The sequence below is a fragment of the Anser cygnoides genome, chromosome Z (genome assembly GCF_040182565.1).
Source record: "Anser cygnoides isolate HZ-2024a breed goose chromosome Z, Taihu_goose_T2T_genome, whole genome shotgun sequence".
Lineage (NCBI taxonomy): Eukaryota > Metazoa > Chordata > Aves > Anseriformes > Anatidae > Anser > Anser cygnoides.
The window spans coordinates 42,901,663-42,918,076 of NC_089912.1; the positions used below are offsets into that span (position 1 = coordinate 42,901,663).

Consider the following 16,414-nt stretch of genomic DNA (forward strand, 5'->3'; position numbering starts at 1 on the left):
CATGCAAACTAAAAGTGCATAACAGATACTTGTTGAAGGTCCTGGAGTTGCTGCTCCTTTCCTCATGTTTTCTGTTGCTAGATGAAATACGTAACCACTATGAAAACAGAGCCATAATAACATCAAAAAAGTTGACTTGAAAATAGCTCTTAAAAAACAAACAAACAAACAAACAAACAAACAAAAAAACTGTGCTGACGTCTCAAAGACCTGGGTGGAGAAAATTTTCCATTCACTTTTTACTCCCCCAAGCAAACAAGGAAAGCCAGAAGTCATGTAATATATATTTGCTTTGGGGAATCACCCAGAAAGATAACAGCTTTTGGGGGCATGCAGAAATCCTCCCTTCTGGTCCCAAGAAACTTTGAATTGAGTTTCTCACACAGGTCAGAAGGGGCAGTCCAAGGGAGCAAGAAGGTGGAGCTAGCGACCCGAGAGTCCCTCCAGTCAACCAGACTTCGAGTGGCAGTAGAACACCTCGTGGATGGATTAACCGGATGGTGGCTGCTGTTGCCCTGTGCTACAAGTAGCTTTCAGCACACACCTTGAATTCTCCTGTCCATGCTAGGCACATGGAGCTGAAGGAGACCACCCGTGATCACACAGGAATGCGCAATTTGGCCATCCAGGTAAGCGTGGTTTCCTTTGCTTTGCAGGGAAGAGAAAGGACTTAAAAACAATGAACAAGGCTTACCCCAGAGTAAAGAAAGAGCAATTTCTGCTCTCTGCCTGCAGATAGTCTACAACACCTTATATGCTTTGCACTGATATCCTGCCAAAGTACAATGCTCTTATACAAAAAGCCACAATTGACACATTCAGGAATAAGCTCGTCTCACTCCCTTCATCTGCTATCTGGTATACTGATATCTCTGAAAAGTCTCCCTACTCAGTAATATTTGGTAAGCTGACAGGTCTCACAACTAACTCATCCTGTTTTCCTATCTGTTGTATCAATTGCTGCTTTTTCCTGAGGATACTTAATTTACAGTTCTGTTGAAGAGGAGATCAAAATTATGTAGCAGACATACATCTCATCAAAGCAATGTATATACATAACATGGGAAAAATAATCATACTATCAGAGTGGGGCATATCTTCTTTCTTCCACAATTAAGATAAATGTAACTGTGTGTTCTGCTCTGGAGAAGAACACAGAGTGGAGGTAAGGAGCCAACACAGAAGGTTCTTCATATTATGTGCATGAGGGAATGTTAACAAATATTTAAACATTGCAGATTTCAAAAGCTGAAGCACCAAAAAGCAAACAAACAAACAAAAACCTATTAACCAGTCAGTTATTGTTTCTCAGTGCTTGGCATCCCTGCACCTTCAAAGGAATCAGAGTAGGAACAAACAACACGAATCCACAGCCTGGCCAGTTTGCCATGCTTTGTTAGTGAAAGCAGGATGGGCAGGGGAGAGCCTGGTGCTCTGATGCATGCTCCAGTGGTAATGCATCCCTTAATGTCATCCTGCAGCCTTCAATCCTTACACTGTCACAGAGCTCAGCTAACAGGAAGGACAGCACATATGAATATCAGCCAATGCTATTCAAATAATGCAGAAAAATGTTTGCAGAAGCTAAGCATGCAGAATATTTTCTAACACCAATAAATATACAAGCACTCTGTCCTAATAATTAAATATTCATTGGGCTATAGAGACACACATACAAGAGACTGATTTGATAACCTGCCAGCTGGGGAATATTTGCGGAATGTAAAGGAGCTAGGGTCAAGTCCCTACTCCAGTCAATAGTTAATAATTCACGCTAAGTGGGACAGCTTCAAGAGGAGACAGAGTGATAACTCTCTTAAAATGTGATAGCCCAGTGGTTAGGGCATTCTCCTGGGTAATCACAGTGCCCTCGTTGCATCTCTGATTCAGAGCAGATATACAAGCAATATGAACTTGTGTCTCTTTCAGTGCAAATGATTGAGTTAAGTGAGAACTTCATCCAGGCTTTGCTTGCACACAAAGCAGGTGCCTAAGTCAGCTTCCGAAATCTGTGCATACAGATTCACAGAGGAGAGAAGCATCCCCTCCAGCTGCAGAAGCTCAGTGCCAAATGCTCTTGAATGGCACAAACTGGAAAACATCTAATTCCTCAGCAGTCTCTGTGGAGCACAGAGCAGTGACTGGTTAATTTCCTGCCTTGGACAGCTGCCTCACCTGGACAATATGCAGAGACCCCAGGAGTTCCTCTCCCGCTTGCAGCAGAGGTTTGCAGGAGCATGGACATCTCATTTGATTTAAATAATCTAAACGTAAAATTACTGAGACTAGCCATTAATGAAATCTGGGACTTGAGTCAGGTTTTCTGGTTATTTTTTATTTTTTTATTGGAACACCAGAAGAAGTTAACATTTACATTTATGCTATCTCTGACTCAACATATAAATCACTCTCTTGGCAAAGTAAGCACAGAAGAAAATAGATAACTTCCTCCATAAAGAAAAACAAAAGCAAATGAACAAACAAAAAACACTTCACAGTAGAAGCCACTGTGTAGAAGAAACACATCTATTTTTTTTCCTGTTTTCTTGTATTTGATCTTTTCTTGGACAAGCAGTACTTTTCTTCCTCCTTGATATAGTATCTTCTAGTATTAAGTATCTTCCCTACAGCACAAAACCAAAAAGTGTTCTCAAAATAAACTCATTTAAGCCATTTTTAAGTACCAATGAGGGGTTGCACTCCAAAAGTACCTTCAGATGTACCTGAGCTGTTTAATGATTAACTTGCAAAGTGATAGAAAAAATCAGGGACAAAGTAAACCCCAGTTAGGTAGTTTGTTTTATAAAGTAAATATGTTAAGAAAACAGCTCTTGATGTTATTACAAAGCGGTTAAATACTAACAAGTGCTGTCGAATGGATTATATTTGAGCTTTATTATGCCAAGAATGATTGGCCTTTTGCCTGATGATGTAGGGGGACTCTTAACGGGATGAAGAGGTTGTTAACATAAAGTAATGTGTCTTTCAACTAGGCATGCAAATGTTCAAAGGGGATAACTATTTGAGCTTTTTTTAATTTTACATTGGCTCTTGATATTTAAATATACATCCTTTAATGTTATAATTGAATTTCCACTACATTACAGGAGTGTAAAACTTTTTCAACCAAACTACAGTAGACCTTAAAAATCAGTTATCTAATGTTAACCTTCAGAGATGCATCCGTGTAGCATAAAGTTCTACTAATTCCATCAATTACATTTCTTACAATGCTTGATCCTGCAAAATATCAGCTATCTCTTCTGTATGCTTCATGGATTCCACTGGAACCATAGGTATAGCTGCAAAAACTGCAGTTCCTATTTTATTGCCTTGTGATATAGCCAGTACGTGGGAGACTCAGAAGCAACTTTCTTTCCTCATTCATGTGAGAAACTAAGTTGTGTTTTTGCAGTAGAGAATTACTTTTCTATATTCTAAGCTAGTTGTGTAGTCATAATAAGGAGAAATGCTAAGTAGATAAGTGGACAGTAGAAGGCCTCACTGTTCCAAAATAAGGTGGAAGCTTGAGAAAAACAGGATGAGCAGTGTGGGAACAGTAAAACAAAGATCACAGGTTCTCAAAACATAAGAAAGGGGAAAAAAAGGGGGGGAAAGGGAGAAATTAAAGGCTTGAAAAAAAAAGAAAAATTGTACATATATGGTATAGAGGAACGTCGAGTAGCTTGTGAACCTGTAGTACTCAGCCAATGACGAAACAGGGGAGGTGATCAGGTGTCGGGTAATAGGGAATAAAAGGTTATGATTTGTTTACTGTAATGCGCTCCTAATTGGCAGGACGCCCACCATTGCAATCGTGAATAAAATAGCTTCACAGAAGATCCTGTCTGAAGAAAATTATTTGAGATTTTTCTCACATTCACAACTTGTAATGCTCTCAAAGGAAAACAGACGGCAAATCCCAAATGTACAGCTCCACTGTATCTCTCCCTCTCACTGATTTTAGGGCTCATTTACTAGCAGCCATTTGGGTGCATTACAATGTGTAAGTTTCTTGTATTGATTTTAAGAAGACACATAGCTCTAGCCACACTATCAGTCTGCCCAAACACTCCAAGGCAATGTACCCAGGATAAAACCCCAGTGCAAACATTAGGCCTACATGGAAAAGTTACCTGCATTGGATGCAAACTCATAGCTAGAATAAACAGATTGCTGCATTGTTTAAACCATCAGATTCAGGTTTTTAATTGTTTTGTTCCCTTAAATATGTCATGCAATTTAAGGAACCTGAATCATCAACAGATACATTATCCTCATAGTCTCATTATTATCCAGAAGACTGTCCATGCTAAGCGTGTACACATCAATGTAATATATTGTGTCTATATCTACAATAATGTCATAATGTACATAGACGCTACAGTGTCTCTTGCTTTCAATCTGATTCAGTTAACTTCCCTCTGATGGCACTGGCTAAAGGTTCACTGCAACTTCCCACTGGATTTTCTGCTCACAAATCCAGCTACACCGACAGTAACGTTAACACTCAGATGTTAGCATTTGCCTAGCTTGTGTTTAGCCTGCATTTAAGATGCAATGGTTTTATTTGTTTAGTTCTGATGATTCAGATCTCTGCTAATAATGACATTAAACAAGAAGTCACACAACCCTCAAGGGATGAAAAGAGATGGCTCATAAAGGAATGGTAAGAGGAAGTGGGACAAAAAAAATGCCCTGACTCAGGGAGGAATTGGGAGTTAAAAAAATAAACTAAATACAATGCAAAGGGCAGATAACAGGTAATAAATATTTATTGTTCACTAGCCTCTGACTGACAGTGTTATGATGCATTAAGCAGTCAGAACCAGTTTTTGTAGCCTACCACACCATGCTGTTAAGGAGCTCACCTGAGGAAGGATCTCAGATATAACTCTGCCTTTTATGCATGCTGCATAAGGTGCTGCCCTAACAAATGCAGCTTTCATACTCCATTCCATTCAAACAATATATCTATAAAAATGACGTTTATTTCTCTTAGTATTTAACAGCATTCTCCACAGCATCCTAGATACTCAAGTCTGGTTGCCTAACAAAGAGTATATGCGCTGTGAAGAATATCCTATTTTATGGGCATCCCTGTTATAATTTTCCTTGAAAATTATGAAGGCATTGCACTGTATAACATCATCAGACACAGGCAGGAAACTATGTGGTCCTTTCTCACATTTTCTAAATTTGTTTCCAAAGCCATGCTTGCATTTATTTATTTATTTATTTTAAAAAGTGTTTTCCTACTATGATATACCACCCTGTCTCTTGCAGGAAATAGTAAAAGCCAGTCATACCTCTACCGTCTTTTGTACTGAGGCTAAGTAAATATATTTAAGATTCTTGTCTTTGTCATCCTCTTTGTGTTCCTGCTTGCCATCAACAGATGTTTTGAATGCCACAGCTACAGGGGCTATGTATACTTTGTTATCTTCACTCTTTCAGTTTTTCTGAATTTTGCTTTCTGGTCCTCATACACTTACTTGTTCTATTTCTTTTGTACAGCCAGCTTCTGCCAGTCTATCATTGTAACTTTTTTATACTGCATTTCAAATACCATCTGACTGTCCTACTGGTAGAAGACAGACAACTTAAGCTTTTAAAGAAAACTAACATACTAAGAGGTTGGTGAGCCTAATTTACAGCCTGTTTCAAAATATCTCATGAAAATTTAGCCAGTTAAATTTAAATCTGGCACTACACATTTTTTATTTTGTCTTTTATTTATCTTATCTCCTGTCTTTGCGATTTGTTTAACCTCAGCTTAAGGCATGGATAATGGATATTCATCATTCTGGGATAACACTTTCGATCCTGTATGCTGAATTTCATAATCTGACAGAAAATTATTAAAACTATGATTATGGATCAAAAAAATTCCCCCTTTTATTTCAGTATTTAACATTCATTTAAACGTCTTCAGAATGATGACACTGGTTAATCAGACAGTAGATGTTGGAACAGCTCAGATTAATGGTCTTAAGCTGCACTGAATATTAAAAGAATTTAAAAGTTTTGAACTATAAATCATGTGACTTCATTTCAATTGACTGAAAGCAATCCACAAAATCCACCTAATCCAACATGGTAAATTAAAATGTTTGCTTTTGAAGCATCTGTTTTGCACTGAGTTGCTTAAGCGCCCTAATCTCCAGAGCGGAAGTAATGATCCACCCTTAAATGTAAAACAGTTAAAGCATCTGTTTGGATTCTCTGACAACCATTTTGTTTAAATCACTACCTAGAAGGGTGGAAAACAATCTACTCTTGAGTGGATGCCTTTGTTAAAAGTGCAACCAAAAGCAAGTGCTAGAAGTACTCTCTATAAAACCAATTATCCCTCAAAACCCCAGGAGAAGGTAGGAGGGAAGCTCAAAGAATGCAGTTATTCAAAAAGACTAGTCGAATAAACAGCTTGTCTACAGGGAAGCAAACAGACATTGAAGGAGCACAAGTACAAGATAAATCCATGCCCTTGCCATTTAATCAAATATTTTGCAAACAGGAAACTCCAATGAGTAAAGTACAACAGAATGTGCAAGTTGTATAACACTGTTCTCATTTGCCAACATTCAAAGTAAATGGATCAAGTCTGTAACCTTTTCAGCGTAGCCTAGAGGGAAGAGGATTTTCCCATCCAACTTGTTCTAATTTGTTTTTAACTTCCTTCTTCCTTATGTCAATGCAGATTGACTAAGTTCAGAATTGACTTGGCATGTTGCTGGATCTGTGGTCATAACAGGCTACAGAAGATGTGGCCTGTGGCCACGAAGACAAAGTTCGGGAGCACCTCTTATGAAGACAGGCTGAGAGAGTTGGGGTCATTCTGTCTGGAGAAGAGAAGTCTCCAGGAAAACCTGAAGGTCTTCCAGTACCTAAAACGGGCCTTCCAGTATCTAAAAGGGGCCTGCAGGAAAGCTGGGGAGGGACTCTTTGTCAGAGAGTGGAGTCTCAGGACAAGGAGTAGTGGTTTTAAACTAAAAAAAAGGGTAGATTTAGATTAGATATTGGGAAGAAGTTCTTTACTCTGAGGCTGGTGAGGAACAGGTTGCCCAGAGAAGCTGTGGATGCCCCATCCCTGGAGGTGTTTGAGGCCAGGCTGGATGGGGCTTTGGGCAACCTGGTCTGGTGGGAGGTGTCCCTGCCCATGGCAGGGGATGGAACTGGGTGATCTTTAAGGTCCCTTCCAACACAAACTATTCTATGATTCTATAAAAGGCATACCACAGAGAACTTATGTAGTAAATCTAACTGCTGTCTATAAAGACACTCCGAGAGTTTATTTCAGAAACAATAATAATACATGTTAAAACAACGTACACATTTACTACATATAGATTACCAGATGGCATTGTCTTGAACAAAGGTACTAACATCAGGGGGAGGCCCAAATAGGCCATTTTAGAATTGGTGGGAAGAATGGACAAATCTTTGTAAGCCTTCTAAACCACTCCTAGGGCAAAGGGCAGCACTGTCAGAAGATGTTAGTTTCAATCAAGAAAACAGCAGATTCACATTAGCCAAGCTCCACCCATGACCAACAAAGCTTTGTGCAGCAGTGTGGGGGCTTGAACACATTAGTTTTGTACACTGAGTTTTGGGCTCTTCTGTAAGACTAAAGTAAAACACGGAAGTGCAAGCATCAGGATAAATCAGTTCTCACTCTACACAAGAAAAGCTTTCAGCTTTTGATGTGAACTGAGATGATTTCCGGTCTTGTATCCCAGAATAACACCGAAGACATGGACATTATCAATCAGGACAGTATTGGAGACAGTTCACAGAAAATCAAGAATTCACAAAGGGACAAAAGTGTACTTAATAATAAGGTATGTTTTTTACTTTTTTCTTCTTTTTCCTTTGAGAGGTAAAATAAACACAGGTACTAGAACAACCTTATGTAAATTCATAAACCACAAATTCAATGTGAGTTGCTGTGATAGCACATCCAATACAGATATTTTAACAAAACATTAATTTGATTTAAAATTCATAAACTTACAGGGAAGCCAGTTCTGTTCTCAGAAATAAATTAACAAAACAGAAAAATAGAAATAAAAAAAAATAGAAAATCGATAAGGACATGTAGGATCCAAGAAAAAAAAAAGTTTTCTAATGTCAAAATGGCTTCATACAAAATATACAACTGGCATCAGAAATGGTAGTCAGAGGGAATACTGGAGACAAGATGCTGAACTGGAAGTATTTTCTCCTGAGATGTTGAAAGAGACTACCTGGAAACACTGTTTTTAGTGATACTATCTTTCAGTCATATAGGGTGTCATAGATATTGTTAAATACCTACTCATCCAAAATAAGGGAAATTTTAGAAAAAGGGGAAATTTCAAAAAAACTCAAACTGGAGGCAACAGCTCTGACTTGTGATAGACCAAAGAAAATCAACCAACCAAACAAACAAAAAGATGAGAATACAATAGAAATGACTTCAAAAACATGTCTATTTTGACTTCTTTTACTAGTAGGTTTGTCTAAGCCCACATTGTATGTGGGCCACACTATAAAGGCTGGAGTAACGTTAAAAAAAAAAAAAAACAAACACATAGAGCTTTTTTGCCAAAATCAGGTATTTTTCTAGTGTCATATACTAGTATTTCCACATCCACACTTAGAAAATAATCTGCTATTCTGAATTTTTTGTTAAAAACATTAAGTAACTGTGTTGTAATCATACCTACTTATCAAGTTTGTTTATGGTACTTGAAGCCACACATAAGAAGCAAAGGTTTCCTGATGCTGGGTATTAATCTTCCACTGGGTTTTTCATATGAACAGAGGCAGCAAAGGCATGTTTTCCTCCTCTGTGCTCCTCAAAGCTTTAGTGATTCCAAATTTACAGTGATGGAAGGGATCACTCATGCAATTCTGATATGCAGACCTGGAAACTGGATCCTAGGAGAGGAATGTGGTAGACAATCTGCCTCTTCAAAAAAGTCATCAAGAAGGAAATTATCAAAAGAAAAGAGGACTTTCAGAACTGTTGGAAACTGCTGAAAATTTCAGAAAATTTGTGGCAGTCAATGAAAGCTCAATTTTAAGTCAAAAAAAGCTGCTTTCCAACTGAAAAGGTTCAGCTGAAAACATTCAGCCAGTACTTTGTACAAATATACTACATATACACATACCCTCACTGACACGTTCTCAAGACACACCATGCCTTGAGGCAGAAGAGTTTATCTGGGGACTCTGCAGACTGACTTTGCTATGCCCCTGGTGGTTGAAGTCTATATCCTCCATACAGCGCTTTGGTGAGCCTCAACAAGGACCAACACCTCCCCAGGAGCCAGATCTGGCTTTATGTTTGGCCAAAGAAAAAGAAAGAAAATGGTTTGGATCCATTCTCCCTTTTCCTCGTGCCTTTGCATGGAGTTAGATACAAAGTGGTTTGATTTCAGATTTTCTAAATACTTTGATTTTTTTTTCTAAACTTCTTTGATTTCAGATTTTCGTAACACTTTTTAATGTAGACTTAGGAAATAATTTGTGACAATAAAGTAATAACATAATAATATTCTAGACCTATTTAAATACCTTGTAAACAACATGAAAAGATATGGATTGATGCTTTTTACAATGAAACAAAATTAAAAAATATTGAATCAATAGTAGAAAAAAATAGGTGACATTCTCAAGACAAATACTCCTTCCCAGCTTTCATCGCCCGGAAACTTTATGGCACCAGTGTATTCCACAGATTTAAAGGGCCAGGGTGTAGGTAGTATGTGATCCTCCTTGCCTGGGGAGGACAACACGGCATGGGGAAAAGGGACAAGGGAGCACAGTCTGGCCTGGATAACACAAAGCAGGTAGGTTGGTGATGGTGGTAGGGATGGAGGAGGGACATGTGGAACATCAGCATCATGCTACAGCTTGGAGAGTGGACAAGGTGCCATGGGGAGTGCAGTCATCTGCAAAACTGGATGCACGGCTCCTCAACCCAGAGGACAATTCACTCCTGATCTATAACATAGGCCTGAGCTTTTTCTATTTACATAATCAAAAATCTGTGAGAAGCATTGGCATGCAATATAACTTGAAGCCCAGGGAAAAATCAATCCACCAATCAACCGATACCCTCTGCACTCACTGTCCCTCAGGTGAGAAGTCCATCTTCTATAGCTACCGGGAGGAGTGCTCCCAGCTACCAAAACAATAGCAATTCAGCAGGCAGCAACATCTGCATTTTCAGATTTGCTCTATTTCATAGTTGATACCAAAGAGAGAAAGAAATTAATGTAACTTAAGAGTGCAGCTCCACACAGTTACGAGTCCCACCCATCCTGCCCTAGAAATTTCAGTTAAGAGGACCGAGAGATTCCTATCTGTGTTTCAGTGGGATTTGTTGTAAGGGAATGAATAGCAATTTCAACATATGTACTCCTACATACCATTTTAATTACAGGCCATGCATCTGTCCTTTGTCTTGTGCCCGTGAGCTGTTTTGTTTCAAGTTTCTTGCTAGAAACAGTGGGCTTGCCAGGACTCTCAATGGAGGCCCCAGCATGGGCAGAAAAGCCAGGCCAAAGGCAGGGTCATGCTCCAGGGCATGCTCTGGTATACAAAAAGCAGCCTGGGGAACAGGGCTGGCATAAATAATTGTGACATAGGAAAGGTAAATTTCCACGCAGCCTGCCACTGCTCCAAGCTGCATTGGATTTTTTCCTCCCTAGAGGGTAGCACATCACCCAGCATGGAAGGAAAGCACTGCTTGCTTTTGTGGTAGTCTCCAGCGTGGAGCACATGACTGGTCATGCTGCTCTGACTGGGTGTTAAAACCAGAAGCAGGACAGCAGCAAGGCACACAGCAATGGAGTTGCTGTGCCGCCTTCAAATGCTCCAGGGCTCACCTGGGTCCCCGCTGACTGCAGGCCCCACCACAGAGCCTGAACGTGGCCTGCCGTGAGCACCGAGGTACACACGGGTGGGACTGGCACCTGGTGCGCCTCCGAGCAGCATAGTGCCACTGCCCAGCAGCCATGTAGGGAACATCAGGGAAGCCATGTAGCTCCCAGATGCCATGAGGAAAGCCACCAAGCATGACAGAGAGAGCCCTATGCTTGGCGCAGCACTGGAACAAAATTTGCTGTGGTTTTGGCAGAGAAATGGGAACTATGCAGAAGATGCAAGTGCTCAAAATGAGAGATTAAGAGAAGAGCTTTGTAGTGTTCCTGATAAGAAACTGCCATGTTAGACTGCAAATATATACTTCAAGGTAAGATTAGTAACCTAAAGTAATTAATTAAGGATAGGGGGAAAAATGGATGTTTTCCTACAAAGGGAGATCCAGGTACGAAACAGGAATACATCCTGGAGTTTATGCTAGGCCCACTGGCCGTAGTGAAATAAGCTTCAAGGCGAAGGCAAGGTATCAGTACAAGTGCCTGTTTTTGCAAGCCATGTGAATCCAGACTGCCACAGGCACCATGCTTGCCTGCGCGTGGGCCTGGAAACAGCAGGCCCCCAGCATCTCAGGCCATGCCAGGACACAGAGCCCCAGGCTACCCTGCATGCAAAAGCTGTGAGACCCCGCCGGCCTGCCCCATGCACAGCACAGCTAGCCAAAAGCAAAACATGCAAAATTTATTGAATTTGTAGCTGAGATCACACTGTGGTTGTTCAAAATATGTATGTTATTAGGAGACAGACTTACATGGAGCAAAAAGGTGTATCTCTGATGAGATTGTGCTGTCAGGACAAATTTCAAGTTTCTGTTGCTTTTCTAAGGAGTAAATTAATTGGCTTAGCTAATTGTTTTAAATGCTAACCCCTAAAATTTAACCATTCTCCATAAATAAAATTTCCATTCATCTATATTAAGGTTTGGCAAATAGAGAAGTAACAAAAACAAGCAGTCACTAATGGGAAGTGTTGAGCGATCTCAGCACTTGAGGGTGACAGAGCACTGTCACAGGTTGTCCAGAGAAGTTGTGGCATCACCTTCTCTGAAGATACCCAAAACCCTCCTGGGTGCCATCCTTAGAAATATGCTGTAGGTCATCCTGCTTGGCGGGAGGATTGGACTAGATGATCTTCAGAGGTCCCTTCTCCCTTCCAACCTCAGCCATTCTGCGATTCTGTGATCTGGTTAGTAGGCAACCATACTATCTCCACCCCTAGCATTCACTCTTCAGTAGGTATGCAACACAATTTGTACAGGTGCCTCTTTAACTCCAAGTAACACTAGAGGGTTTTTGTCCTTTATTTCTTCTTTCAAAATTGTGTGAAAGTCTTGGAAAAGTTTGTAACTCAGAACACTGGTGAGTTGGCAGTCATGGTCTAACTAGTGCATTTGCCTGCTAGTTATCACAGCGTTGGTGGCAGAAAGGAGAGTTGGAGCTGTGCTCACAATGCAGAAGGAAGTCTTGTGACTGCTTCAGCCATCTGCCTGCGGGGATTTGTGTTTTTCACGTTACTTAACAAGCATGCACCCTTCTCACAGCATTGGTACTGATCTGTTTTCCAGAAGGATGAACACATCAATATTGAGAGTGATCTGCATGAAAACAAACACGACTCAGCAGCTGAGGAACAACCACACTTAAAAGGGTAATGTCTTTTGGATGAGTAAGTGTTCTATTCACTTTATTCCAGCCTAAGCAGTCAGCAGCCATTGTTTCTACATCTGGAGCAACAGCTCAAAATTTTACAGCTGTGTCCCTGTGCAACACAGACTTTTGTATCACAATTTGGGTAATACAGAAACACATTGTATTTTAAAAGATTATACCTTTCAACTGACATGATTATGGAACACTTCTAAAACCTTGCAAATTAAAGGAGCAATTTTATTTCTTTTTAAAATTAGCTGTATGTCCAATATTTCTGTAAGGGCATTTTTAAAAGAGGCCTTAAACAGTATGCTCTTGCAGGAAGTGGAAGATTCACTATTGTCAGATTCACTACTTCAGTTTACAAAGCTATTTACCTATTTACCCCACTGCAAATTATGAGTAGAATAGATGTTAAAAAAAAAAAAAAGACATTTTGATCTGTTAGAAATTTTACACTTCATTAGCAGTAACACTAAATGACTACATAGTGAAAGTACACATTTTACTTGGGGATTAGTATTTTGTCAAAAACTACAAACCCTGTATAAGAAACTCAAAAATTTAAGATAGAATACATAAAATTTTACTTTAACATTTTAATATTTTTCTGTCGTATTGAAACTTCATATAAATCCTCATAGAAGTCATACTTAATTTTTCTGCTGATTTCTATTTCTGCACTCTATTATACATTACGCCATTTCAGCTTTGAACCTATGTTTCTATCAGCATATTCTAGGAACTGACTTGCTGGATATCCTAAATAGGAGTTTGTCTAACTCACACTGAACTACTTGAAATGATCTCATGCTTGTAGAAATGATACACTTATATACAGAAGCAGTAATTTTGGTGACTTCATTTATGCTTCTGAGTTGTACTGAGAGAACTTTAAAGACTTCTTAATACAATAAGGTTTGCTGTTGACATCATATTATTAAAATACTGTTTCAAAGAGCCAGCAAAAGTCTTTAGATATCACTTGAATTTTCTCTCGTTTCTATTCTATGTTATTTGGCGATTTTGCCATTCCTGTAGCAGTACATAACATGAAACAATTTCTTGTTTAAAACACTTTGGGTCTTCTCTACCAAAACAAAAGGTGATATTTAGTAGATCAAACACCAGAACGACTTACTAAGAGTCACCAGTGGCAAGTATCTGGTGTCTACCCAGAAGTAAATTAATTGCACAGGCAAATGTTGGCACAGAAGTGCATGTACAAGGTCTGCCCTCTTCAGACCTCAGCCTCTGCCTTGAGAGAGGCAGAGGTGGGTAAGAGATGAAATAGTCATTTTCATAGAATGGCTCAGGTTGGAAGGGACCTTAAAGATAATCAACTTCCAACTCCCCTGCCATGGGCAGAGATGCCACCCAGTAGATCAGGTTGCCCAGGGCCTCATCCAAGGTCTTGAACACTTCCAGGGATGGGGCATCCACAGCTTCTCTGGGCAACCTTTTCCAGTGCCTCACCACCCTCTGAGTGAAAAATTTCCTCCTAACCTCTAATCTAAATCTCCCCTCTTTTAGTTTAAAACCATTTAAAACCTTGTCCCGTCATTATCTGACTGAGCAAAAAGTTCCTCTCCATCATTTTATAAGCCCCCTTTCGTTACTGAAAAGCTGCAATAAGGTCACCGCCTTCTCTTCTTCAGACTGAACACCCCCAGATCTATCAGCCTTCCTTCACAGGAGAGGTGCTCCAGCCCTCTGACAAATACTGTATGTTTGTCATTTATTTTGGTTTATTTGTACTCCTGTGGAGACCCAAGGGCTAACAGGTTTAACTCACAGGGTTTTATTGTTTCCTAGGTCCCCTTGTTCTTCCAATAGTAGAAGGTATCATGGCCTTGAGCTGCAAAAGCTTTTTGCATACTGGAAGCTGAAGAGCACTTTGCTCTATTTTAATTATATTCAGGCTACTGCTTGTCCTGTGTTGTTGGATTTGTTCTTGGGGTTTAAGTTTATTTTTACATTGAGCACCTGACAAGGGCAAGGTAGCCCTAAAAGCATGCCCTAATGTGATTTAATGTATTCCTTGTGTCTGGTTAAAAGAAGTATTCACAAAGTGCCCCTTAATTTCAAATGCATCCATTTCTTTCAACTGAACAGCTTGTGATCCGAGACACAAAACCTTTGAAAGATCAGTCTGGATAACAATGATATGCAATGTGCACAAGGTGGTAGCATTCACTTGGAGAGTATGTGCAGACCAGAACAAGGACTTCTGAGATGCAAAATGAAAGCCAAAATAGTTTTGGTATACAAAAATGTTTCACATTAAAGTTCTCTTTTAAATGTGCTTAAATGACATCTGCTTTTTCAACATCTTCTATTAAGTAAAAGCCAACAGCAGTGTGCTGCACTTTAAGCCCCTAGGGTCAGTCTTTAACAAACAGTGTTTATTTAGTAAAGTAACCAAACTTCATTAAGAAGATGATTTTTTCTGTCCCCGTTCAGAACAGAGCTGTATATTTATAACATATATGCCTGAATTTTTAAGATATGCTGATACCAACATGATAACCACTAAAAACTAAAATAACGAAGGAGGGAAAGATGTTAGATTAAATAAGAAATTATAAAGAATTGTAATCTTAAAATAATGATTTTAAATGCCTTTTATGTCTTTTAAAGGACTCAAAAGACATAGTAACAGATAATAGCAACTATTTTTTCCTTTCTTTTTTTCTTTTTTTTTTCTTGACGGAAGAACAATAAACTTGATAAAGTCACTCTGGCTTTTTTATGCCAGTGTCTTTCATTTCTACTTTTTTTTTTTTCTTTTCCTGTTATATCTAATCTCTGCTGAGATTGAGTGGCTAACCTAATGTTCTAAAAAGTAAAAGCAAAGAATTATTATTTGTGAAGTAACAGGAATTCCTAGGAAAACAAACAAACAAATAAACAAAGAAAACCTGAAATATAAAAAGCTATCAAGATATCTCAGAGGTCCTGTTACTCTTTGAACTGAACACGTATTTTCATTCTCTACTGAGTGCTAATGTAAATTAAGTTAATGTTCCTTGTTTTTCTCCTTTTTTTTTTTTTTCTTGAAGTGCAGAAAAGTAGGGTATTCATGCTGAATTTCAGCATGCATCTGACTCCAGCTACAATTAGTTTCCCAACAAGTACAGTCTGGATTATTAGCTACTCTAAACACATCACCGTCTTTGTAGACGTTAAGGCTATGAGGCACCACTTTAGAGAGACATAAGCTATAGCTGTGATTTCTTTTTCAGCTTGAACAATACTGAGGCACTTATTTAGCTAAAGCTTATGTAACTAAAATACACCCACATCATCAGTGTATTTAACATTGGAAATCTGTGCTGAATTAATTCCCTTAACTGCTATTTCCCTAAATCTCAGCCTTTCTCATGAAATCACTTTGTGTTACTCTTGGTGAAATGAGAAAAAAATAAGAAAAAAATAAGAAAAAAAAAGAAGTATTTTATAAGGGGAAGAATAGACACTAGGAAAGGACATTCAAATATTAAAAAATATTTTACCTTCTATGAACTGATGAGTCTTAGATTAAAGGTTAGTGTAAATAAATTTTCAAATCCAGAAGCATCTGTGAACACTATAATGTTTTAGATTGATACTGGTTTTTGCATCCACAAGTGCAGATTGAAGCTACATGCTTTAAGACACACAAACTCTTTAAAATTATTTATTTCTAGGAATGTTATATTTTCATAGGAATGTCACACAATTATTTTTTCAGCCTTCCTTCAAACCTCCTCTAACCTATTACCTTGGGCCTTTGCAACTATAGCAACACTTCTCCTCCACACAGCAGTGCTGGGCTGACTGTACTAACAACTTTT

General features: G+C 38.9%; 1 protein-coding gene and 1 long non-coding RNA gene across 4 annotated transcripts in view; one reads left to right on the forward strand and one right to left on the reverse strand.

The window, feature by feature from the left end:
* Positions 1 to 16,414, reverse strand: part of LOC125184935 (uncharacterized) — an 81,898-nt gene that overhangs the window by 61,734 nt on the left and 3,750 nt on the right. The window lies entirely within an intron of this gene.
* SLC28A3 (solute carrier family 28 member 3) overlaps positions 322 to 16,414 on the forward strand; it is a 45,905-nt gene continuing 29,812 nt past the window's right edge. Inside the window, exons 1-3 of one of the 2 annotated variants that reach the window (XM_013195789.3) lie at positions 322 to 629; positions 7,740 to 7,841; positions 12,494 to 12,576. In XM_013195789.3, coding sequence (XP_013051243.3) covers positions 573 to 629; positions 7,740 to 7,841; positions 12,494 to 12,576 — 242 coding nt within the window. In that variant the 5' untranslated portion in view covers positions 322 to 572. The remainder of the gene's footprint in view (positions 630 to 7,739; positions 7,842 to 12,493; positions 12,577 to 16,414) is intronic. The other variant, XM_048080561.2, reaches the window with a different exon arrangement.